Source organism: Barbus barbus, assembly GCF_936440315.1.
Source record: "Barbus barbus genome assembly, chromosome: 49".
Taxonomy (NCBI): Eukaryota; Metazoa; Chordata; class Actinopteri; order Cypriniformes; family Cyprinidae; genus Barbus; species Barbus barbus.
The window spans coordinates 6,270,354-6,297,308 of record NC_136727.1 but is presented as its reverse complement, the minus strand read 5'-3'; the positions used below and the strand labels follow the sequence as shown (position 1 = coordinate 6,297,308).

Sequence of the window (26,955 nt, the reverse complement as noted above, 5' to 3'; positions counted from 1 at the left end):
GAATTTGTTTTAGCTGGGTTTTAGTATTTTTTTAGTTAAATCAACTGGTTTTAGCTGGGGTTTGTTTGTTTGTTTTGGTTATTTTTGTTTTTTGCTGTTTTTGTTACATCAACTGGTTTTAGCTAGCTAGTTTGTGCTATCAACATTCTAAAACATGCAAGCAACACATTAGCAATATGCTAAATCATGCTACCAACATGTTAAGTGCTTATGCTAAATCATTATTTCACATAACTATTAACTATTTCACACTGAAAACCTTTAAACTTCATGCTACTTCAAACTTTCTGTCTAGGTTTCTTCAAGCTAACACAAACTTTGTATCTAGATCTGTATTTAATATTTGACACAATACAGCAATAAACAAAAGCAGCAAATAATTTGAATATCTTGACAATAAATAAAGTATTGAACAATATTCGAAACATAAAATATATAAAATAAATTGTTTTAATAATAATTCATCTAATATTTTACAGCATTTACAATATTTACAGAGAATAACTTTTATCTAATCAAATATAAATAAATACAAAATAAGTATAAAAATATATTTGAATTTATATTTGAATAATAATATTAATAATAATGACAATAATTCCAATAGGCATATGTACATATGTAATGTTAATGTAGACCTTTATATAACGGCAATGAAACATATAAAAACAGCAACATGCATATATATATATATACACATATACAGATAGATAGATTGGTGTAGGGCAATAGCACATACAGTTTGTACAGTATAATAACATTACGCCTATGGGATGTCCCCACTTTTCACAAAAACAAACGTGTGTGTGTGTGTGTGTGTGTGTACACACGTATATAACAAAATACATAATAAAACTTTACTGCCCATTTATCTTTGCCATTTAACTTTATATAAGCAAGATAACAACTTAAAACAGTTTATTTATAGAGGCGGCCTGAAAAACAAAGCTCTTAATCTGGAAGCAGCTCACAGCTGCTTTATGTCACACAGACGTTAAAGCTAAAAATGTGCCCACGCTCCACACACACACACACACACTCTCTTTTGCGCGCTCATCGGTCTCTTAGATCTACAGAAGCCCTACACGGGTGTTCCTCAAGAGAAACGTCACTGAGCACCTACAGAACTCATGTGTGAGCGGTTAGATGATCACTGTGGTGACCCAGATGTGTGGGTGGTGCCTGAATGTGGGTGGAAACCTTTCGAACAGCGCTGCGGCTCACAGCAAACACTCTGTGATGCAGGCTTTTGTCTTGATGGAAGTGGGATAGAGTTAGATGCACTTATGCAGAGCTAGGCTTATTTTGGTTAAAGATTTGAAGTTAAAAAAGAGGAAGAAGAAAAAAAGGATTAATAAAGATTTCTTGAACTTTCTTTTGGCTTGTCAAAGCAGGATTTCCCACGAGGCCTCTCCTACATGATTGAGTTTAACCGTGAGCATGTGTTTCCTGATATCTCACTAGATCTGGTCTCTGGGGGATGATGGAGGAAACACTGGGTTTGTGAGAGTGGGTGAGTTAGAGAGCTGATTTATTCAAGATATAGGCCTACTACTTTTAAAATCCACTTGAACTGTCTTGTGCATTAAAATGACAATATAATATAATATAATAAGAAATAAAAAAAACTAAAATAATTATAATTATAATATTACACAAAATATATAAGACAATAAATAATAAAAATAACAATATTCAAATTATATATAAAATATAACAATCAACAAACAATATGTATTATTTTTTTTAATTTATATAAAAAAAATCTAAATATATAATATTTTAATTAAATATAAAAATATTTATAAATATTTTATGAAAAAATAGATGTATTTTGATTTTAATATTGTATTAAATCTATTTTAACATTAAAATACTGTTAATTAAAATAAATTAAATAACTAATAGGTAAATATGTAAATTATAATCATATTTTTGTAATTATTATTTAGGAATTATTTAATATTTAATATTTAAATATGTTTAAAATCGGAAACTTGGAAACTTAATCCTACGTAATTATCGATTATAGCCTTTGGAACAAGCATTGCTCATTTTCTGGTTACAATTATTTTAATTTTTTTAAAGTCCGATTCTGTCACTTTCTTTATTGTCCACAAGGTGGCAAGATGGCCCAAGATATTAGTACACTGTCCTAAAAGAGAAGGATGCTAAAAATGTATTATATGTAATGTGTGTGTGTGTATATGTACAGTGCCTTGCGAAAGTATTTATACCCCTTCATTTTTTTCACGTTTTATGTTGCTGCCTTATGTTAAACTGCTTTAAATTTGTTTAGTTTTTCTACATCAGACTACACTTCATACACCATATTGACAAAGTCAAAACAGAATTGTCACAACTTTGTAAATTAATTACAAATAAAAAACTGAAATAAGTACATTGCATAAGTATTCATACCCTTAAATAAATATTTAGCTGAAGCACCTTTACAGCCTCAAGTCTTTTTTTGTTTGATGCGACAAGCTTTGCTCGTCAGCATTTGGGAATTATTCTTCTCCTCACCTCTTCACCTCTCAAGCTCTGTCGGGTTGGATGGGGTCAGATGCACATTTTCAGGTTTCTCCAGAAATATTTGATTCGGTTCAAGCTCAGGCTGTGGCTTGACCCCTCAAGGACATTCACAGAGTTGTCTATAAGCCACTCTTGCAGTGTGTTTAGGGTCACTGTCCTGTTGGAAGGTAAACCTTCTACCCAGTCTGAGGTTCTGAATGCTCTGGACTGGGTTTTCATCTCTATATTTTGGTGCATTGAGCTTTTCTTCTATTCTAACGAGTCCCTCGGTCCCTGCTGCTGAAAAACAGCCCCATAGCATAAGGCTGCTACCAACACACTTTACTTTTGGGATGGTACTCTGCAGGTGATGAGCAGCGCTTGCTTTCCTTCAAACATGATGCTTGGAATTGAGGTTCATCAGACCAGATATCATAGCCAAATCATACCCATTCAGTTGAATTTGCCACAGATTACCTTCACTCAAAGTCTAGTACCAACTACAAGCAATATGAATGCTCCTGAGCTAAATTCCAACTGTCCCAGATAAGGGTATGAGTACTTATGCAATGGAATCATTTGTTTTTTATTTTTAATAAATTTGCAAAGATGTTAAAAACTTTTTTTTTTTTGCTTTACCATTATAGTGTATGGAGTGTAGATTGATGTGGAAAAAAGCTTGCAGCAACATAAAACATGAAAAAAATGAAACATACACATTGTATGTGTGTGTGTGTGTGTGTGTGTGTATACAGGAACATCTCCAAAAATTAGAATATTGTGAAAAAGTTCTTGTAACTTATTTCAAAAATTGAAACTTTCACATATTTTAGATTCATTGCATGTAAAGTAAAACATTTCAAAAGTTTTTTTGTTTCAATTTTGATGATTAGAGCTTACAGCTCATGAAAGTCAAAAAATCTGTATCTCAAAATATTAGAATATTTACATTTGAGTTTCAATTAATGACCAACCCTGTATAAATTCCAGGTATCTCGTTCTTTGAAACTGCTGACTTGGCAATGGTCCAGAAGACGAACATTGACGCCCTCCACAAAGAGGGTAAGTCACAGAGGGTCATTACTGAAAGGTGTGGCTGTTCACAGAGTGCTGTATCAAAGCATATTAAATGCAAAGTTGACTGGAAGGAAGAATTTGGGTAGGAAAAGGTGTACAAGCAACAGGGACACCGGCAAGGGATAGAAGTATCGCTTTTTATTTGAGTTTTTTCATTTATATGTTTATTATTGAAATGTTGTTATATGCATGTGTCAATTTTATTTAATTTCTTTATTTTCTTAAATATGTGGGTATATAGTATAGAGTTGTAACTTTTAGTTTTAGTTACTTTTTCTTATTTGTAAGTCGCTTTGGACAAAAGCGTCTGCTAAATGACAAAAGTAAGTAAGTATTCAAATTTTCTGAGACGCTGAATTTTGGGTTTTCATTATCTGTAAGCCATAATCATCAAAATTTCAAGAAATAAAGGCTTGAAATATTTCACTCTAATGAATCTATATAATATATGGGTTTCACGTTCTGAAATGAGTGACAAAAAATCTAGAACTTTTTTCACGATATTCTATGTGCTGTCAAAATTAGCGCATTAACGCAGGCGATTATTTTTTTTCCAGTTTAACGCGTTAAAATTATTTAACGCCGTTAACACAGGGGCGGGGCCTAGGGTTTGCCACCGCACTCATAACTGCTAATTCTGTCTATATTTTCTTGACAAGAAGTGCATTTATTCAGTCGCAGAACGTCTTTACCAGCACTTCAAACAGGACACGTTTCAGATACGCGCTTCAGCTTCACTTCAGCGGCAGGCGCGAGTCAACTGTACTGTGCTCGCAGCGCGTGCTCTTCGATATACTCAAAAAGCCTGTATCATTTCATATCAAATCGCGAAAGAAACTACGAGCATGCAATGTCGTGATCCGTTAAGTCATGAAGTTACCAAAACTTCCAAACTACCAAAATATCTTTGGTGTGGTAAGGTTGGGGTGGGGGGTGGTCCATGTTTCAGGAGGTAGGGGGTTTGCATGGGGGTTTCAGAGGGGGGCGGGGTGATTTGAGTTCAGGGCTCTCACAGCCTGGGGGAAAAAGCTGTTGAGCAGTCTGGCGAAGCGGGCTCTGATGCTCCGGTACCGTCTTCCTGATGGTAGGAGCTGGAAGAGACTGTGGGAGGGATGGGTGGAGTCCTTCACGATGCTGTTGGTTTTGCTGGAGCATCGTGTAAGGAAAATGTCCAGGATGGAGGGGAGAGGGGCACCGATGATCTTTGCAGCTGTGTTCACTGTCCGCTGGAGGGTCTTGCGGTCAGCAGCACTGCAGTTCCCGTACCAGACAGTGATGCAGCTGGTCAGCACACTCTCAATGGTGCCCCTGTAGAATGTGGTGAGGATGGGTGGAGGGAGACTTGCTCTTTTCAGCCGGCGGAGAACGTGTAGGCGCTGTTGTGCCTTTTTGGAGAGTGACATGTTGTTGGTGGTCCAGGTGAGATCCTCTGTGATGTGCACCCCCAGGAATTTAGTGCTGGTGACTCTCTCCACAGTCGAGCTGTCGATGGTCAGTGGGGGGTGGTCAACGGAGTTTCTCCTGAAGTCCATCACAACCTCCTTTGTCTTCTCCACATTGAGGGACAGATTGTTTGTGCCACACCATTCAGCCAGCTGTGTCACTTCCTCTCTGTAGTGTGTTTCATCATTGTTGCTGATGAGACCTACCACTGTTGTGTTAAAATGTTACAGTTACAAATTACTTAATCAAAAAAGTATTCAGTAACGTAATACAAGTACCACAATATGAAAGTAATGTAATCTGATTACTTTTGGATTCCTTTTTTGGTTACATATGTAAGTACTTTACTTTACTTTTAGTCATTTAGCAGACGCTTTTATCCAAAGCGACTTACAAATAAGAAAAAGTAACTAAAAGTAAAAACTATGTAAATACTATATACACACATTTAAGAAAATAAAGAAATTAAATAAAATTGACAAATGGATACAACATTTCAATACTAAACATTTAAATGAAAACAAAAAAATTAAGCTAAAACCAATTCAAAATATTAAAACAAAAGGTATGAGTATAATAATGCTTCTAACATAACACTAAGCCAAACCCCAAAAAACAACTACGGGTATGTACAGCCACACACATATACATATAAAAATAAATTCAATATATATATTATTTCATATCGTCTCATCCGTCCATCGGATGAGACGTTAAACCGAGGTCCTGACTCTCTGTGGTCACTAAAAATCCCATGGCACTTCTCGTAAAGAGTAGGGGTGTAACCCCGGTGTCCTGGCCAAATTCCCTCCACTGGCCCTTATCAATCATGGCCTCCTAGTAATCCCCATCCATTTGATTGGCTCTATCACACTCTCCTCTCCACCTGTAGCTGGTGTGTGGTGAGCGCACTGGCGCCGTTGTAAAGCAATATCTAAGTAGCCTACTTTTATTTAACTTTTTCTTTGAAATTAAAACTAATATTTGAAACTATTAAAAATCGTGTCTTGTTTCTCCATCTAGATATTACAGAGCCAGACCATATATATATTTATATAAAAGTCACAGTCAATAGGCTATCACGCTGTGAACGGGCAGCACGGCTGTAATTTTGCATAACATTGTATCATAAATGTGCAGACGTCTCTCTCTGATCAACAGTTATAATCAGCTAATGGATAAAACGCCCCGCGTTTGAAGGTCAGCGCTTCTATTAGCGAACTATTATTTCTGAACGCCACCATTTTTGGGTCATATATTATTATGTATATATAAAGGCCATAATGGGAGAGAATTACATGAATGCGTTCAAAATAACATACTGCCATACTTCTCTTACTATCTCTGCACATCTGCAATGTATACTGTGGACAGTATGCAAAACAGAGCACACTATGTGCAAATAGTGCAATGTGCTTGGCTTGATGTTGTATTTTCAGTGATGAATGACCCAGCCGTGATTTTTAACATCATTTGCTGTGTTCATAACACTAGCATAGGCCTACTGTTTCCTGTACAATATAAACTGTACACTGCCTACTAATCTTATAATATATATTATACATTTTTATAATATTATTAATTTTATATCATATAATAAAATATTGTGTTTGTAATCAAATACAAATGGATCAAGATGATGATGATAATAATAATAATAATAATAATGTCAATGAACTGATCAAATTTATTATTGAATTAATATTATAATTTCATGCTTATATTTAGGCTGTTTATCCATATATTACTTTTAATATCTTCTTGACTCATTTGTTCAGACTGCAAAAAGTAAATATTCATAGATTTTTATTTTATATATTAATATTAATGAATGTATTTAATTATTAGTTAACAATAATTAATATAAATTAATTAATAATATTAATTCATCCATTTAAACACACACAAATTTTCTAAGCAAAAATGGATTATAAATCACAAAAAACATTATATTATATTAGTCTATATTATATTAGCCTATATTATATTATATATGAGTTTTATAATTAATGTTTATTTAAGAAATAATAATATTATTAATTATTGTTAAAAATGTTGTTATTATAAGCATTATTATAATCTTGACTTTATCAGACTTTATGCAAAATTTGGATTGCAAATAAATCAAGTTCAATATTAAATATTAAACATTTAATTATTGTTTAGAAACGGATTATATATAATATAATTCATAATAATTCATATTTAGATATTTATCAATTATGTACACACATATAGTAGACTCATTTGATCAGATTAAAAAAATGTGGATTACAAATATTCAAATTCTATTTTATTAGGCTAGATATAATTAATAGTTAATGTTTTTAACAATTATATTACACAAATATTAATAGTATATACTATTACGTTTTTGTTATTTAATCATTAATTTATATAACAGTTATAATTTTTTATTAATTGTACGTAGTAAAATATGGTTTGTATTTATACATTTTTTGTATTCAACCAAATTAGTATTTAAAAAAATCATCTGCGAGATATGTTAATTGTTGCATACTGTAGTTCGACATATTATTTTCTCACACCGAGTATGTAGTGTGTACTGCATAGCACGCAGAACACAGCACCGCCTCTCTACCAAGCGCAGGGAGATGATGTGCGTCGTAATCATGATTGACGCACGCCTGAGCCAATCACCGCTCGCTGTGGCGTCCCGGCGTCCAATAGAGTGCGAGCAGCGCTTCAGTGGGCGGATTCGGTTCTGTCGCGTGAATACACACCGAGAGACGAGAGAAGAAACCGGCACGACTGTCTAAAAAAGCAGATATTCTCACAACCTACAGTATAATATTACCAGCATTATTGTCGGAAGTCATTCTGTTTAGCCTGTCGAGTTTGAAATGTTACAGTTTAGGTTCTCGAGAGGGTTAAAGGAGTTTTGCAAACCCAATCTAAGGCGCCTTTGGAAAACTAGTAACGTTACAGATAATACAGCAGCCGCCGGAGGATGCGCTTCTTCATATAGACGACCCCTGTGTACGCAGACAGATGCGGCCAACGAGAAGTGAGTAGAGCTGAAAACCAGCTCAAAACCTCAGTGAGCCATGCGAGGGGTTGATACAACCTCTCTATCACTGATATCAGGTTTGGTTTCACTTTAAAATTGGATGCATTTTGTCCATTCATTCTTATGGGGGCCCCTTATTCCCTACAAATGATTCCCAGGCCTAGTTCACGATGATAGATGTGAAGGGTTTTTGCTGTGTATTTAGAGCTTTAGATCTTTTAGATTTACTATAAGGTTGTCAAGATGTTTAGGACAGAGTGTACAAAGAGACAGAGCTTGTAAATGAATAGGGGCCAAATTCCCAGGGGCCTCTCTGATGTCCTCTGAATAATCGGAATGGTTGGGGGGTTTTTAGGATGGGTTTTGATACATTTTAAGCATTTTTTTTAATCGAAACAATGCATTTCTCAGACGTATGGAATGTTCTAGAATCTTCCAGATATATTTGACCAAAATATTTGAGAGGAGAGCAAATGTCAAGAATCAGCGATTGAACAACCTGACTATTCTATTTTTAAAATAGTCTTTATTTGCATAAATTATTTGGTAGACTAAATAAAATCAGCTGGTGATTCTAATTCTAAAACCAAGCTGACAGCTTTTAGAAATGTTATGTTTTACAATATTTTGATTAAATTGTAAACATGTTTATTTCAAGCAAATCCTATTTGGTTATCATTAACTATCATAATTTTTTTATTATTATTATATGTATTAGAATATTATAATTATGATATTTTAATATTTAAATTGAAACATTGAAGTGAAGTGACATTCAGCCAAGTATAGTGACCCATACTCAGAATTCGTGCTCTGCATTTAACCCATCCAACCTGCACATACACAGCAGTGAACACACACACACACAGCAGTGAACACACACACAGCAGTGAACACATACACACACACACACAGCAGTGAACACACACACACCCGGAGCAGTGGCCATTTATGCTGCGGCACCCGGGGAGCAGTTGAGGGTTCGGTGCCTTGCTCAAGGACACCTCAGTCGTGGTATTGAGGGTGGAGAGAGCGCTGGACATTCACTCCCCCACCTACAATCCCTGCCGGCCCGAGAATCGAACCCGCAACCTTTGGATTACGAGTCCGACTCTCTAACCATTAGGCCACGACTTCTCCTTAACATTGTATTATTTATTTAAAATTATTATACAAACACACATATAATGTAATACCAGTAGTCATCCTTGATTTATATTTACTGTAAAAAACACTAATCAATTTTAAAATCAGATCAGCCACTTCCTCTTCCTGTAACGACAGCATTCAAAGCTCGGAAGTGTTGAAACTGGGGTTTCCCCGGAAAACGTTTCCTCTAAATCTACTGCTCTCTAGTTGAGCTTTGAGTGTGCACTGAATGTGTCAGAGTAGCATGTGCTGTCATTTTTAGTATGCACTGCTTTCATTCATTCAGTATGCGTGAGTGTTTGTCCTTGGAGAGACATATTGACCTTTCTGTCAGTGACTTGTGAAGGTCAGGTCTCAGCTTATTGTAACATCTGTAAGTTTACGTCTAGGGAAACACTGTCATTGTTGAAATTCATTATAATGTGTATGAGCCATAAGGTAGTGGGCTGCCCTGTCTGCTATTTACAACACCTTTTAAGACGGTGAGTGACGAATTTGAAACACTCTACATAGGCAACAACTATTTGTCATACAACTAGCATGCAGGAGAATTGATTTTAGTGGAGTTTGCTGGTAGCGTGTTGCTAAGCTAACAGCTTAATACAGAAAGAGTTTACTAAGCTAACATTAATGCTAAAAAAAGTAGTAGCACAGGAAATATGATTTGCAATTGATTGAGTTTGCTGTTAGCGTGTTGCTAAGCTACCATAATACGCAAATAACAAAGTAGCACACAGGAGATACGATTTACAACTGATTTTAGTCAAGTTTGCTGTTAGCATGTTGCTAAACTAAGAATATGTAAATATTGAGTAAAGTAGTAGGCCATGTTTAAATTAGGTTACACTTTTTTTATAGCTAAAAAGTACTGTAATTAAGTATTAGTATTCTATACTATATATATATATATATATAGATATATAGATATATACATATATATATGTCGCCCAGCATCTTGTATGGGTTTTTCTATGGAGCTGTTGCAGTGCATTCTGCGATCGGCATTTCCACATTAAATTAAGCCAAATTAAGTGTCTTAAAAAGTAGCATGATTATTTTTAGAACAGTCTTTTCAGGATCACACATATGGTGCCTAAAATGTTGCCTATGTTGTCAGCACACTAGGATTTGGAACACTCTTTAGTAGTCATTAGAGACTGACATAAGGTGGTTGTCAATGGCAATCTCACACTCGGCCAGATGCTGAATTAATTCTGTGAAGTCAACCCTTCCTTTTTTAACCCAGCTGATTGGTTCATTGATTGAACACACCAATAGTTCATTTGCGAACCCTGTATTCTTTTAATCTCTTTCTCTACACATCACGCTTTCGCTTTTATTGTGTTAATCATCATATAATGCTCTCAGGCATGTCTGCAGGGCCTCGTTCTTATTCTCTACACTGTCATTTGTGGTGTCAGGTTTCTGAGGCACATGTGCTCTGTCCTGAGGGAGTTTACCCAGTATGTGGCCTCTTGATGGCTTCGTTTTTACACCAGACAAAGCTGGTGTTATTCAGATAGATTTGCACCAGAGATAATTAGTGTTATGACGATAAACAGGGCGAAAAAATCCCATGTTTGCATTTAATCTCCAGAACACTGTAGCAACCAATCAGAGCAGTTGTTGTTTTTTTGTTTTTTTATGTTGATTACCAATAAATTTTGGATCCCAAATTGCAAATAAACTCAAACATTGAAATATTATCCATTATCTTATTATTTGTAGATATTATCATAATCTACGATATTGGGAGTTTCGCTTAATGTGTTAATTTTTCCCATGCAGATTTCGCTTGTTCAAGTTTGTCATGTTAACCAACAAAAAAACGGCTAATTCCACCGCACTTGTATAGTAGAAAAGACCTAGCTTACAAAAAGAGTAAAAAAATCATCTTCTGAAGGACCATTCGCACCATTGACAAACTGTAATGATAACTAAAACTAGTTTTAATAATCACTGTAATTTTATGGGAATACGGAAGTCAACATCACAATTATAGCCATAACGGCACAGAGAAAGAATATCGTTAGAATCACAGAAGGATTCTTTCTAGTTGATGAACAATAAAAACTTGCGCATGGAAAGTGGCAAATAACAGATTTGCAGTGCACGATTATAATAAACAGAACATTATCGTTGGTTGGTGTGGATGCTAATATAATTATTGTAATCGTTATATTTATCGTTTGTGTTAATAGGCCTTCATATCGGTTTCCAATTGAAAAATATGCATTTTTTGATCGATAATGTGAACAATATATTGTACCGTATAAGTGATTTTTATAGTTAACAAAAATCGTTTAAACTAAAATAAATGTGAATTTTACTTAGTTTAGTGGGTTTTATTAAGGGTAACGCAAAATTGTAATGTATTACAAGTAACTTTCCCCAACACTAGTCTGGACTATAGGCTGAAATTGCCAAGGTCAATTTATCAACCAAAATTAAAATTTGTAATGTTCTGAGATATTTTTTTCCTCTGTCATTTCCAAAAGCTATTAAGGATATCTGTCGTTAACTAACCAATTATCTCTATTTGAATTAAATCAAGGTTAGTTTGTTTTTAGAACTTTGTTTTAGAACATATGCATTCATGCGTATTTATCTATGTTTATTTATTTTGCCAGTGTTTTATATGTGTTGATGTCTCATTCATTTCTGTTTTTTTTCTCTCTCTCTCTCTTTTGGTTGTCTACGTAATTTGCAATTGTTGTGTAAGTATCTGGTTCCTTTTTATTTGGTGTCTTTGTTGTCTTTCTTCCAATTATTTCTTACAAAACGCTTTGCTTGGTTTTCCCCGCTGAAGAACATTCCCATTCCGTGTTCTAGAACCACATGTATCATCCTGAAATGACATCACAATGCCTTGGTGACCATTGTTTCAACCCACAATGGATTTAAGAACAATATTTTTCCACCAACTTAAATAACGTCCAAACACTCTTCAGTTCATTTCTGGATGGTTTGTGGTCAGAATATAAACCTTTTCGAGGCCTTATATGGGATTGCGTAGCTGTCCCAGAATGCAATCCATTGTTGGAACTTCTGAATCTGCAGTAGGAAGTTTTATTCCCAAATGCTTTAATTAGATCCTGCTTTCAGAAACCTGAATTATGTTAACTAACCACCTGTTCTAACAGACTAACTTTTTCTGAGGAAAAATGGGTTTCAGATGATCTCACAATGCCAGTCAATGGTACAATGCATTTTCTTAAATTTTTCCAAACTTTACTCACAAATATGCACATTTAGATGCGTTAGAGCTAGCTATTAATCAATTTAACTAATTCTAAACAACTTGTGTAGCAAGATTCTCTTCAAATTGTTGATCTTCCTAAAAAAAACGTTTATGCCAATGACACCCCTAGTGGCAGACTTTGAAATTACGACTTGTTGTGTAGGATATATTTTGGGCCTAATGCTTTTTGAAAATTACAATGAATTTTTGACAAATTAAATTGGTTTGATTAAAAAACAAACACAAAAAATCGTTGTTATCCATTGTGAAACCTACTGACTGGCATAATGAGATTAATTCTGAAACTAAAATGACATGAAATCTCAAAACGACCTCTCCTGCGGCTGATAAACACTTTTCCTTGAATAAATCATCTATTTTTGTTTTCTGTCTGCTTACTGGATTTTCTGTGTATCTGTTCACGTCACAGGAGAAGGAAGGCAGGCATTTTGCCCAGCCTGGAAGATCTGCTGTTTTACACCATTGCAGAAGGCCAGGAGAAAATTCCAGCTCACAAATTTACCACGGTAAAAGCACACCCCAGCTGGCCAAGGAGAACAAGGCCATCGCTACCACATCTCTTATAGCACATATCTTGGTTTATAGACCAAATACACCTTGTTGTGCCTTAAGTTGTTCATTTGGTTTTAAACAAAACAAAAAAGATTTGTTGTAAATTTAGGCTAAATGTTGTTGCCTTTCAGGCGCTGAAAGCCACAGGTCTGCGTACTGGAGACCCTCGTCTTAAGGAGTGTATGGAGATGTTAAAGGTCACCCTGAAGACCTCATCAGATGGCGCTCTGGATCGACATCTCTTCAAAAAGTAAATATATTGGCTATATTAAACTTAACCCTGCTTAAAGATCGAAATGAAAACCGACTTACAGTATTTAGTTTAATAAGAATATATTGGCTGTAGTGTCCATTTAACATATTTAGCCTTCAAACTGAAGTTTCAGTGTAATATTCAGATGGCAAAATCCCATAGCTGTTACTAAAGCATGAGGTTTCATATATCAGCCATGTTCCAAGGACACATTAAATCAGGGGTCACTGATTTATTTAAAGTCCTGCAGCATATGAATTATTTAGTTTCAGCACCGGTCTTTCACACCTGAAAAAGACTCCAGAAATGGGCATGGAAAGTGGGAGTGTAGAGGGTGGGAAGAGGGGAGAATACAACCAATAAAACACAGACCTACATTATACAGACATATGAATATTAAAATATATTTAAAACAGAAAGAATAAAGGCATAGTTCCTTTTTGTTTACTCTTCTTTGTATTTCGGTCTATATCATTGTTTGCTGTGTATCACAATCCGTCCTCTCATCGCGTCGCCCTCATTCGTGCATATTTCATTTGAAGAAGACATGATATGTGCGCAAGCATGCTAAAACTACATCAACTACACATTAAAAAAAAAAAAAATGACAAAAGTACGCAATAAAATTATTGAAACTTGGTGACAACAAAACAAAGTGAAAATAGAAAATTTACAAATCAAATCTAATTCAAAATATTAACAAAAACTATATATCAATCATACTAAGATATTACTGCCTCATACAGCGCCAATACTAGAAGTTAGATTTTTTTTTTTTATTGTTAAGTATTTTGTATAATGACCTGTGGTTGTATTGTAGTTATGACAATTTTGTATTCAGTATTTAACCTTGAAAGCAAAAATATAGTAAGAAATCATGAAATTGTTTATCATAGTCAAATAATTCTGTTTTATTTTCTGTTTATCTTTTGTTTATCTTCGTTTTTTTAACGTTAACGTTGTTCTAACGTCAGTTTGAATTTGCATGAATGTACTGATAATAATAGCAATAAATTATGATCTTCACTTTTCTCTTTCTTCAGGTGTGTACAAAGCAATATTGTGTTGCTAACGCAGGCTTTCCGGAAAAAGTTTGTCATTCCCGACTTTCAGTCGTTTACCTCTCACGTCGATCAAATTTATGAGAGCGCTAAATCACTGTCGGGTGGCCAGGTACACTTATAATCCAACGCAGTGTGAATTTCTGATGCTATTTGTTTACAGATTTTTTTACATTGTGTTTTGTCATGTTTTTATCTTATTAGGTGGCAGATTACATTCCTCAGCTAGCAAAGTTTAGCCCTAATCTCTGGGCCGTTTCCCTGTGCACTGTAGATGGCCAACGGTGAGATTTCTGTTTTTAGTACAATTGCTACATTGTTTTGATTTCGCTTGATTTTTAATATTTTCTGGTGAACAATTTCATATATCAAACATTTATGCTGAGCTCTGTCGAAAATCTAAACTTGACATTTTGCGTATTACAGATACACTGCTGGTGACACGAAAGTCCCATTTTGTCTGCAGTCATGTGTGAAACCGTTAAAGTATGCAGTTGCTGTTCACGATCACGGCACTGAATACGTGCACCGCTTTATAGGGAAGGAACCCAGCGGTCTTCGTTTCAACAAACTCTTTCTTGACGAAGATGGTAAGGATTTCTAAGATGAATGTTTTTGAAACATTTTGCGTGAAGAAATAGCTAGAATGAAAATATTGATGTTATATTTAATTCCAAAATCAAAAGAAAAATTTAATTTAAAAAATTGCATTATCACACAATTTTCAAGACAATTTAGTACATTTTCCCCTATAATTCTCATTACAATAAGGTATTCGCCATTACTGGTATACAAAAACAATGTATTTAAATTATATGAAATAATGAGTTTATACTAAAGTAATAAAAAAAAAAAATATTGTATTAAAGTATGAGTAATAATAAAAGTAATGAAAATGGCAGAAAACCTCAAAGTAAACTGTCGGGATGTCTTGCGATAATGAGATTTTAGGGTGAAATGAATCATGAAAATATTTCATAATGCAAAACATTTGCTAAAAAATAGTGGTCAAATGATTAAACGCATCCAAAATAAAAGTGTTTGTTTACATAATATATGTATGTGTACTGTGTTTATTTATTATGTATATATAGATGCTCACACATTTGGTATACATTTTGAAAATATTTACATTTATATATTTATAGTATTATGTTATATATATATATAAACATAACATATTTTTTCTTAAATATATACATAATATACACAGTGCGCACATATTATGTAAACAAAAACATTTATTTTGGATGCGATTTAATCGCGATTAATCATTTGACAGCACAACTAAAAAATGACTCTCAGGCCACACAAGATGTTGTGAGTTTGTTTTGATCATTGGAAAAGATTTTGAGCTATGTAGCATTACATCTCTTGTTCACCAATTAACACTGCAGTGAATGGGTGCCATCAGAATGAGAGTCCAAACAGCTGATAAAAACATCACAATAATCCACAAGTAATCCACACATCTCCAGTCCATCAATTAACATCTTGTGAAGCAAAAATCATGTTTGTAAGAAACAAATCCATTATGAAGTCACATCATAACAGAGTCCATAATCCATCATAATACTTCCCTCCAGCGAAAAACTCCATCTCCTGTTGTCCTCTCACATCAAAATCCACTGACATATTTGTTTAGAACTGTTTTGGACTCTTGATTTGTGCATATTTCTCTCTTGATTCAGACTAGATGACTTTTTCACTGGAAAAAGCAATATTATTAACAGAGGACTCCAAAAGCAAAGGTTAAAGTAAAAAAAAACTTAGATGGATTTGTTTCTTACAAACGCTCAGCTTTTGGCTTCACAAGATGTTAATTGATGGACTGGAGTGGTGTGGATTATTGTGATGTTTCTATGTTCTTGTTTGGACTCTCATTCTGATGGCACCCGTTCACTGCAATGGTCCATTGTTGAGCATGTGATTTAATGCTAAATTTATCTAAATCTAAAAACCAACTCTTCTATACCTTGAGTGGCCTGAGGGTGTGTGAAGCCTCTACGCCGTAAGCAGTGCGTGGGTTTTCATTTATACTTCTCATAAACGCACACAAAACTCAAGTACATATGGAGGGAGGGGTCCTAGCGGACCAATCACAGCGCTTGCGGTCCGCGTTTTAGTAGATATTTGGAGAGGTGCACGTCAGGTACGGTGCAGGTTATGTGCAGGACTGTGCGTCTCTGAGTCGGCTACGGCGTAGCTTCGACGCAGAAGTATAAATTGGGCTTAAGTCATCTTCATTTATTAATTCATTCATCTATTTTTCCAGATAAACCTCACAATCCCATGGTAAACGCTGGTGCCATAGTTTGCACCTCCCTCCTCAAGGTAAATCACATTCTCATCTTTACATCCTTCTATTTAATAAAATGGGGGGGGGGGGGGCAAAACTGCGTTACCAGTGCTTCCTCAAGAGAATTCCTGTATTTTTCCTAATTTGATAACCTAAAAGTGCCTTGCCGAATGTTTAGCTTGACGTGTTTGTGGATGTTTTACATGAGAACAGATCAGAGGGACGACTGGATTTAATCTGATTACTTTCCCTCTCTCATCAGATGAAGGTTATGAATAATCACGCTGAAAGGATTATATTGAAGAGAGAGATGGGGAAGATAAGGGGAAAAGAGCAAACAGATGCGAGAGAGAACGAATGATGGTCAGGAATTTGAAAGGGCAGTGTTATAGAATAATAGACACTTTAGAAATAAATTGGAAGAGATGAGAGGAAGACACTGAAAATGTTTTTATTCTTCAAAAAGCAGACAGAATTGCATAATATTGTCTTTTTGAAATAAAGCCACAATCTGTAGTTAGCATCCTTGCTAAAGCCTACATTAGAAATGCAGGGCTTTGTCTACCTGTTAACACTATTATGAATGATATTACAAACATGTATAAGCATATATTTATAACTTTTTTTGTAATTTACAAATTTGTGATGACGTTTTGTGGCGTTAAAGGTAAATCCTCTGCATGTTACGCATCTATCTCAGGCCTGTCGGGCTGGTAATATGTGATGTCTGTGTGAAGGCTTTTTGTGGTTTTATTGTTGTTGCGTATTTTACAGCATTAGGAACTGTGGGAAATTTTGACCCTCCAACAGGTCAATGACGTTGGTAATTTCCCTTTCATTTATTTGTTTTTCCTCATTGAACAAATTTCAAACCAAGCTAATGCTAAGCTACATTAGCGCAAGTCTGACAAATCTATTGCTTTGACAGAAAATCAAATGTAATTCTGTTTAATTTCTTCAGAATCAAGCTTTATTTGTGTTTTTTACTTTTAACTTAAAAATGAACTTATGTAGTGAGATACAATACTTTTTTTTGTTTGCATAAATAAACATTTCTTCAATGTGGAAAAAAACGTACCTCAAATTAATGCATTACATTAGTTTCTTTAGAAATCTACTAAAACAAATTTATGGACAACACACAGTTTAAATTACTTGACAGTTTACTGGTTTTTAATCTTTTAGTTTTGTCTGATTTTTCCACACCCCCTTTAACAACTTACATTTGTGATTGCACAGCAATAATAGTACTTACTTGGACACAAACACTGTTTGCCTTTATTTCTTTCCATGATGTTACTCAAATCTAGTGAGCTAGAATCCTTTTTTCCATCCTTCATTTGAAATGCCTTTAGAGAAATGATTTTACTACAACTGTCAATCTAATTCATAGAATCTCTGTCTATAATGTCTATGTATAAATATGTTGGTAGTTTCCTTTAACTGGAATGGCTATGCTTTGAGACGTTTGTGTGTAACTCTACAAAACATTTCATTTCTATGATATACCGCATTGATGCCATTTGTTTTTGACTTTCAGCAAGGTGTAAGCAACGCTGAGAAGTTTGACTATGTAAGTATAATAGTACAATATAATTATTTTTAGATTCTTACTGTTAATCATGCTGAGAGCTGCGGCACTTAAGTGTTTTGTTTTAGGTGATGAACTTTATGAAGAAGTTGGCAGGAAATGAATATGTTGGTTTCAGCAATGCTACGTAAGTGATGCTAATAGAAGTGAAATTTCAGATATTTCTCAATTAAGTAAACAGTCAATAATAAACAACATAGAAACACTATAAACAATGGAACAAATGAAATGTCTAACAGTAGTATTTAACTCAATTGAAAATATAAAAGTAATCAAATGTTAAAACTATTTAACCATTTTAAAGTTGTGAATAAAACAAAGATTATTGGAGTGTGTTAAAAAATGTACATTTAATTCAGTGTGTTACTTGCCATTTCTTTATAATTGTTTATGATATTTACCAGCAATATATTTGTGAAAATTGAAGAAAGTTGATGCTGTAAGTACTTTCTTGTTGTTGGTAGGTTTCAGTCCGAGCGACTGTCAGGTGACAGAAACTTTGCCATTGGTTACTACTTGAAGGAAAAGAAGGTATGGGTTTAAATATTTTATAGCAATTAGGCATCATTTGAAAATTCCCTAAAAACATTATTTTGTCATTTTCTTTCTCCCCATACTTGCAGTGTTTCCCAGAGGGTACAGATATGATCTCCATCCTGGACCTTTACTTCCAGGTTAGTATAAGTTAAACAGCGTTTTTCATACACAGATTTTCAGTTTGGAAATGAGTGTTGAATATGTGTATAGCTGCCGGTAGACGTAGGCTTCCAACAATTAAGAAATGTATTATTCAAATTTTTTATCAACAAAATTTGGAGAAATTTAGCATTATATCACTTGCTCATCAATGGATCCTCTGCAGTGAATGGGTGCCGTCAGAATGAGAGTCCGAAAGGCTGATAAAAACATCACACAAAGTAATCCACACCACTCCAGTCCATCAATTAACATCTTTTCAAGTATAAATTTGCATGTTTGTAACAAACTAATCCATCCTTAAGACATTTTTTACTTCAAACCATTGCTTCCATCTAAAATATGAGTCCTCTATCCATAATATTTCTTTCTCCAGTGAAAAAGTTATTTCTTCTGAATCAGGAGAGAAATGTGCAAAGATTAAGCTCTGTTTACTGGCCAAAACAGTTGTAAACAATTATGTAGGTGGATATTGATGTGAGGACAACAGGAGATGGACTTTTTCACTGGAGGAAGCAATGGTAGTTTAGATGGGAGCAATGATTTGACAAAAACGTCTTGATGGATTGGTTTGTTACAAACATGCAACTTTTCACTTCAAAAGATTTTCATTGATGAACTGGAGTGGTGTGGATTACTGTCATGTTTTTATCTGCTGTTTGAACTCTCATTCTGACGGCACCCATTCACTGCAGAGGATCCATTGGTGAGGAAGTGATTCAAGATCTATTTTCATTTTTGGATCAATTATTCCTTCAAGCATTAATATTTATTTATATATGAGTAATATATGATCAAGTATGTTTTTGTTTTGTTTGTATAGCTGTGCTCTATTGAGATAACCTGCGAAAGTGCCAGTGTGATGGCAGCTACCCTGGCGAACGGCGGCTTCTGTCCAATCACGGGCGAGCGTGTGCTAAACCCTGAGGCTGTACGAAACACACTGAGTCTCATGCACTCCTGCGGCATGTACGACTTTTCTGGGCAGTTCGCTTTCCATGTGAGTTTCACACGTACACACCTGGGGAAATGTCTGATGGTTTTACTTTCAAATGTAAGACAAACATTTTCACAATCTGCAACAAACTCAGATTGTGCATTGTATTGTAGGTTGGTCTCCCGGCTAAATCAGGTGTTTCCGGAGGCATCCTGCTGGTGGTGCCTAATGTGATGGGCATCATGTGTTGGTCTCCTCCTCTTGACAAACTGGGCAACAGCGTGCGAGGAATCCAGTTTTGCACGGTACTAAATCTGTATAATGTCAGTTATTAATCGTGTCTCTCTCGTTCGCATTGATTTAAGTTTTCTTTTTTCTTTTAGGATCTGGTCCAACTCTTTAATTTCCACAACTATGATAATTTACGCCACTTTGCCAAGAAACTGGATCCACGCCGAGAGGGTGGAGACCAGCGGGTGAGTGACAGATCTGTCCTTCCAACCACAAACAGCATGCAACTGATGCAACTAGGGGTGGGCAATAACACGGCATAAATTTTTGAATATTGCTATACAAAACAATATATAATATATCATTTAATTTCCATTTAGTTTGTTGAAGTATTAAAATAACTCAAATTAAATAAAACTAAAACTTAAAGACCTATACAGACATAATAAATTCAGACATTATTTAACTAAAATTAAAATAGATAACAAATACGAATCACGACACTATAGTTTATCAGTAATCCTAAGAAATAACAATACCAAACACACATACTAAAAACAACAACTTACACATAGTAAGAAATGGTAATAAAAACTGAAACAGAAGTGAAACAAATAGTAGAAAAGAGGAGAAATCTAAAGTGATACTTATATCCTTTGCCGGTGTCCCAGCCCGGTGGAGTCACACGGTAGAGTCGATGGTCTTTACACTCTTCGGTCTTCACACGAGGAGGACTTCACACTAAGCTTTTTATTATACCCATCTATCAAAATACTAATTGAATTTAGCCGAACACACTTTCCTTATTTTTTCACAACAAATGGCCAAGCAAGCTATATATATATATATATATATATCTCAAATTAAATTAAAAATACATACACTTGATTTGTTTTTTGTTTTTATCTAATGCAATTCAATTTTGCATTAAGCATGGCTTAATCCGTTTATTTTTAAACATCCGTATATCTCACCTCTAGATGCAACTAATGCAAATGATTTTATAACACTGTCATTTTGTGAGTGTGTGCGTATGTATTGTTGTATGTGTATTGGCAAACCAAATAATGCTAACTGTCCTGCAATTTTATCCTCTATTTTTAAACATTTCACTTCTCTTAGCAAATGCATATTTCTTTTCCTCTTCATTGTCTGCCCTCTGCTTGAGGACCAGTGTACTCTCTGCTTTTAAACACCACTACCATCCATGTGCCTTAATTTAAGATGCTAAATATTTTACTGCTTGACTTACATATACCTGCTAATGTAATACAAATATGGCCGTTACACTTCTTCACTAGAAAATAACTCCTGAGAAAGTAACTCTCTGTTCTGATTGACTGGCTTGCTTAAGTTTCCAACGTTTCCCTGTTTTCTTCTTTCTTTGCCATCCATACTAATCCAAGCAGGAAATTCCATGATGATATAATCTAATCTGATAATCTATCCATGTCCGTATTGGTTGAACCGCAGCAGCAGCAGAATCTCGAACCGCTGGACTATACGAGCCTTCAGAAGGAACTAGCGCTCACTGACAAAGTGTGGAAAAAAGTCTGTCCTTCCGAAACAGACGAGGACAGTTCCACCACTGTAGTCTATAGGATGGAAAACATGGCGGAAAGAAACTAGAAGAGACGACAGCGCAACCCAACCTTCCTTCAATGTTTTGTCAGCCCATCATCCAATCACATTCTTTGGTTAATCAGTCTTTGGGATTAAAGAGGTTATGTTTTTTTTTTGTGTTTTGTTTTGTTTTAGTCGGTTTTGATTTTGTGTTATGTTTGTTTTAGTTGGTTTTGATTTTGTGTTATGTTTGTTTTAGTCGGTTTTGATTTTGTGTTATGTTTGTTTTAGTTGGTTTTGTGTTGTGTTTTGTTTTGTTTTAGTTGGTTTTGGTTTTGTTTTGTTTGTTTTAGTTGGTTTAGGTTGGTTTTTTTTTTTTCCATTTTGTTGTAATTTGTTTTGGGTCCATGTACTTTTGCGTCCATTCATGTTGTATGTGTATTGGCAAACCAAATAATGCTAACTGTCCTGCAATTTTATCCTCTATTTTTAAACATTTCACTTCTCTTAGCAAATGCATATTTCTTTTCCTCTTCATTGTCTGCCCTCTGCTTGAGGACCAGTGTACTCTCTGCTTTTAAACACCACTACCATCCATGTGCCTTAATTTAAGATGCTAAATATTTTACTGCTTGACTTACATATACCTGCTAATGTAATACAAATATGGCCGTTACACTTCTTCACTAGAAAATAACTCCTGAGAAAGTAACTCTCTGTTCTGATTGACTGGCTTGCTTAAGTTTCCAACGTTTCCCTGTTTTCTTCTTTCTTTGCCATCCATACTAATCCAAGCAGGAAATTCCATGATGATATAATCTAATCTGATAATCTATCCATGTCCGTATTGGTTGAACCGCAGCAGCAGCAGAATCTCGAACCGCTGGACTATACGAGCCTTCAGAAGGAACTAGCGCTCACTGACAAAGTGTGGAAAAAAGTCTGTCCTTCCGAAACAGACGAGGACAGTTCCACCACTGTAGTCTATAGGATGGAAAACATGGCGGAAAGAAACTAGAAGAGACGACAGCGCAACCCAACCTTCCTTCAATGTTTTGTCAGCCCATCATCCAATCACATTCTTTGGTTAATCAGTCTTTGGGATTAAAGAGGTTATGTTTTTTTTTTGTGTTTTGTTTTGTTTTAGTCGGTTTTGATTTTGTGTTATGTTTGTTTTAGTTGGTTTTGATTTTGTGTTATGTTTGTTTTAGTCGGTTTTGATTTTGTGTTATGTTTGTTTTAGTTGGTTTTGTGTTTTGTTTTGTTTTAGTTGGTTTTGGTTTTGTTTTGTTTGTTTTAGTTGGTTTAGGTTGGTTTTTTTTTTTTCCATTTTGTTGTAATTTGTTTTGGGTCCATGTACTTTTGCGTCCATTCATTTTACGTTTTTTAACCCAGAAAAGAAATACGGAAAATGGGGTTTCTTCTTTAATAGTTCAAACACTGATGAATAGAATAAGCAGGCACAAACTAATTTTCATTCAAAATCGTAAAAATGATATAAAGCTTGTTTTTTAATGTATATAAATGCTAAGTTTAATTTTTACTTTTTTTTTCAGCTACAGACACTAGCGCCCTTTCACGCTACAGACGTGGCTACCATAACTTTCATGCTTTATGAAAACCTTTAGCTTCGAAATTTTTATGATCTTAATAGGCTAATTTTTCACGCCTAAAAACATGTATGAAATACTCTTTAGCCCATTTCTTTGCAAATAACTGTATCCTGGGCAGGTTCTTCAGGAGTGCTAGAGGGAACGAAATGAAAGCAAGAGAAGGTCAGTTAAAGCAAAGAAAGACAAGGTACTTTGGTTAAAGCTAGAAATAGGATAACTTGCATTTTGTATTAAATCTCTGCATTGTTCCAAAGACTCGAGTTCTCAACTGAACGTGTGAGAGAAGCATTACTAAATTTGGCCAAAGAAAACCTGTTAAACATTTTTCCTATATTTGTGCATTTTTCAAATGTTTATTAAAAGTGCAAAAATTCATAAACAAAAATCGTCAATATTTTACTTTTTCGGGTAACTTTTTGTGTGTACGGTTCTAATTTAAATTTTGGTTTTCAGCATAGCATTTAAAAATACAATAACCTTTCTTTATTGGGTCTGGGTTAGAAAACAAAGTACACGGACCGTTTTTTCAAAGTATTTTTTTGTTTGTTTAGGTTTTGTTGGTTTTTATACTATAAGCAAGCCAAAGACCTTTAAACCTCACGTGCAATTCGTTTACTTGAAAATTAAGGGAATCAGTTAGGCCCAAACAATGCAGTATGATATCAGTATCTGGGTAATGATACCGTAATATTGTGATTCTTTGTTTATTGTATTTTTATTAAAAACTGTAAAAAAACCGTACAGAGTTCTAAAAAAAAAGAAAACTGATGCATAACCATCATAAAGAACTGGTCTTTATTTTATTTGTACATAATTACATTATTTTTTTCCATTGACCCCTTTTTTTTTACCTAATGTGATGTCTATAAATGTTTGTTGAATGTATGTTTTGGTGCATGCTCTGTTAACTTATTTCAGTCAGTATTGGAGTTCAAGTGAAGAAAAATATGTAAATGTATTTGAAAGAACTGTTTAATGTAAACAGACAGAATTTGTGCAGTCCTCTGGGTTCAGTCTGGCATCCACAATGTTTAATTTCATTTGTTTGCACAAAATAAATATATATTTTATCATGTGTAAATCATAAAAGGAAGGAATTTAGACATTGTATTACAAACCAAATCATACAAGTGATTAACGCTAACTAGAGCGGAACTGGTCGACTGTGATCAGGTGATTGTGTGACTAGTGGTTTCACAATCCACATTTCATCTGTAACCCAGGTTTCACTTGAATTAAATATTTACTGTAGGTTTTTCATTGTACTGTCAGTTTAAAGAATCATTTATCATTTACTGTGCTCAAAATCCAGGAATGTGCTTAAAGATTACTGAATTATAACTTACTTTCCATTGAGAAATGTTTTCAACTTGCTATCATTTAAACTGACTACTTGAAATTGAAGGTTTTTTTTTCAGTATTATCATTGACTTTATGAAATGTGCCAATGTGAAATATGTGCAACTCTTTAAAAACCATTTGTTTGTGCCAATAAGATTATCTTCGTTAAAACTAGGTAGATTTTGTTTTTATTGAATTTGTCATTGTGGTTTAATAAACGATTGATACACAAATTTAATTTAACTTGGTGTGTATTTTGTTTCTTTATCCCAGTTTTGAAAACATTGCAACTTTTTTTTTTTTTTTAAGTATGTTCTCGTTTCGTTTAACTGTCCTTTTGCTTCACAAGTTGTATTTTTTTGCAGAGCCCAAATGCGACCCAATAGGTTTTGGGAGCTTCTAGCGATTTGTGCAAAGTTTGCAACGATATGTCATCGCGATGTTGTTAACGCACCACAAACGACTCCTCTGTTTTCTTCCAGGTCAAGTCGGTTATCAACCTGCTGTTTGCGGCCTACACTGGAGACGTGTCGGCTCTGAGAAGGTACTGCTCCACCAACAAATCGTGTTTTTTGCATTTCTGAACACGGTTTGTGCAGTTTAAATCTGGAGTTTCTTACTTCACGTGTGTTTGCGCAGGTTTGCGCTCTCGTCGATGGATATGGAGCAGAGAGATTACGACTCTCGAACGGCCCTTCATGTAGCTGCTGCTGAAGGTGGAGTGCTAAAACTCTGCAACTATAGATATTATCATGCTCTTCAACCCCCAGACTTGCTGACATGCTGTTTGTTTCCTCTGCCTGACCTAATTTTCTCTCTGTGCTGAGTGGAAATCTTCCTAATATTCACTTTTGTGGGTTTCAGGTCACGCTGAGGTTGTGCGTTTTCTTCTAGAAGCTTGTAAGGTGAACCCGGTGCCCAGAGACCGGTAAGAACATGAAATACTACCACACAGATATTGTTTTGTGGCACAACTGTTAAAACCAACTATATGTGAAAAGCAGGTCACAATATAAGCTTAGACTGTTGCAAAACAGCAATGTAATAAAGCTGTATTCAAGAAATTGTCTATAAGACCATCTTGATTTGTTTATTGTTAGCTATTTGAAATATATTTTCATACATTTAAATTTAGCATTTGTGTCAATTCATTGTGTTTAAATACCCATAAATGTAATTTAAATTTCTATTTTTTTTTTTCTTTAAAAAATAGTTTGTTTCAGAAGTTGTTAACATTTATTAGGTAGGTATCATAAACTAATAATTAACAGTCAACAGCATTTATTACTCTAGGTTAATGTTAATATCGGTTTATAATTTATTAGCGTATATTGAAATGAACAAAAAACAAGATTAATAAATGCTGAGAAAGTATTTTTTATTGTTAATGAATTTATTTTAGGAATAAGTAATGTGTAATAATAAATAATAGATTTAACATTGATTTAATTCATTCAATAATATAGTATAATATTTATAGAAATTACAGATAGAAAAAATGAATGTGGATTGTATACTATTTTGGATGTCACTTTTTTTATTTTTAACATAATTATTAGAATATAACATTTGTTTGTTTTTTATTAAATTATAGCAACACTTTAGAGCAAGTTTTAAAAGTTTAAAAATTTATTAGTTATGGATCATAAATGAAGAATTAATATTTTAAAGTATTTGTTTGTTGTTTACAAGTTGATAAATATTAATTACCACAACATTTTAGTTGATCTATGAAGCTTAATTTAATGTTATGAATCGTATATTTTGAATGGTTGTTGTGTACACTAACCCCATCGACTTCCATTGTAGTAATTTTTTTTTATTTTGTCACACAAAGGAATGACTTAAAATGATAATCAACAGCACACAACAGATGCTGTTCCTTAAAACTTGCTGTTTGATCCCCGTACAGGTGGGGTAACACTCCCATGGACGAGGCCATTCATTTCGGCCATCATGATGTCGTTACAATCCTGCAGGACTACCACAACACCTACAGCCCCAAGGAGACCACTGCTGACAGTGACAAGGAGACGGCCGAGAAGAACCTAGACGGGATGCTGTAGAGATGATCTTTTGCGTTAAAATGCTCCAGATTTTTCCCAGTGAGTCTGTGTCTGAGGTACGCATTTGAGAAGAAAACCTAAAAAAAAAAAAATAGTCTTTGGGCCCCTTTACCCTGTTTTGTGGTGTGTGTGTGATGTTTGTTTTATCTTACATTCTGTGGAATGTAGCCTCATAAAGGTCTTATTTATCTGTATCTCCACGTAAACATACAATATAAATTTAATATACTCAATACAAGTGTGTGTATGTATGTGTGTGTGTGTATATATATATAT

The 26,955-nt window shown here is 34.5% G+C and overlaps 1 protein-coding gene across 3 annotated transcripts; it reads left to right on the top strand.

The window, feature by feature from the left end:
- The first annotated feature begins 7,758 nt into the window (after nucleotides 1-7,758).
- Nucleotides 7,759-26,801, top strand: LOC306867640 (glutaminase kidney isoform, mitochondrial-like). Of its 3 annotated transcripts, none has more exons than XM_079413424.1 (18): nucleotides 7,759-8,062; nucleotides 12,892-12,982; nucleotides 13,160-13,278; nucleotides 14,325-14,454; nucleotides 14,547-14,626; nucleotides 14,769-14,932; nucleotides 16,618-16,676; nucleotides 18,182-18,214; nucleotides 18,301-18,359; nucleotides 18,697-18,763; nucleotides 18,856-18,906; nucleotides 19,752-19,928; nucleotides 20,039-20,170; nucleotides 20,249-20,341; nucleotides 25,096-25,157; nucleotides 25,253-25,329; nucleotides 25,478-25,541; nucleotides 26,526-26,801. In XM_079413424.1, the coding sequence occupies exons 1-18, from the start codon at nucleotides 7,899-7,901 to the stop codon at nucleotides 26,677-26,679; spliced, it is 1,776 nt and encodes a 591-aa protein (XP_079269550.1). In that variant the 5' UTR covers nucleotides 7,759-7,898; the 3' UTR covers nucleotides 26,680-26,801. The 3 variants fall into 3 exon arrangements, with proteins under 3 accessions (XP_079269550.1, XP_079269549.1, XP_079269551.1); XM_079413423.1 differs by having other exon boundaries at nucleotides 7,760-8,062; nucleotides 12,886-12,982; XM_079413425.1 differs by lacking the exons at nucleotides 25,096-25,157; nucleotides 25,253-25,329; nucleotides 25,478-25,541; nucleotides 26,526-26,801 and adding an exon at nucleotides 21,570-24,854 and having other exon boundaries at nucleotides 7,760-8,062; nucleotides 12,886-12,982.
- Nucleotides 26,802-26,955: the final 154 nt, after the last annotated feature.

Coding starts and splice junctions, on each gene's coding strand:
- LOC306867640 (XM_079413423.1), top strand. CDS start 7,899: ATGTTACAGTTTAGGTTCTCGAGAGGGTTAAAGGAGTTTTGCAAACCC. Junction 16,677..18,181: donor TTTGCACCTCCCTCCTCAAG/GTAAATCACATT, acceptor TTTGACTTTCAG/CAAGGTGTAAGCAACGCTGA. Junction 18,907..19,751: donor TCCTGGACCTTTACTTCCAG/GTTAGTATAAGT, acceptor TTGTTTGTATAG/CTGTGCTCTATTGAGATAAC.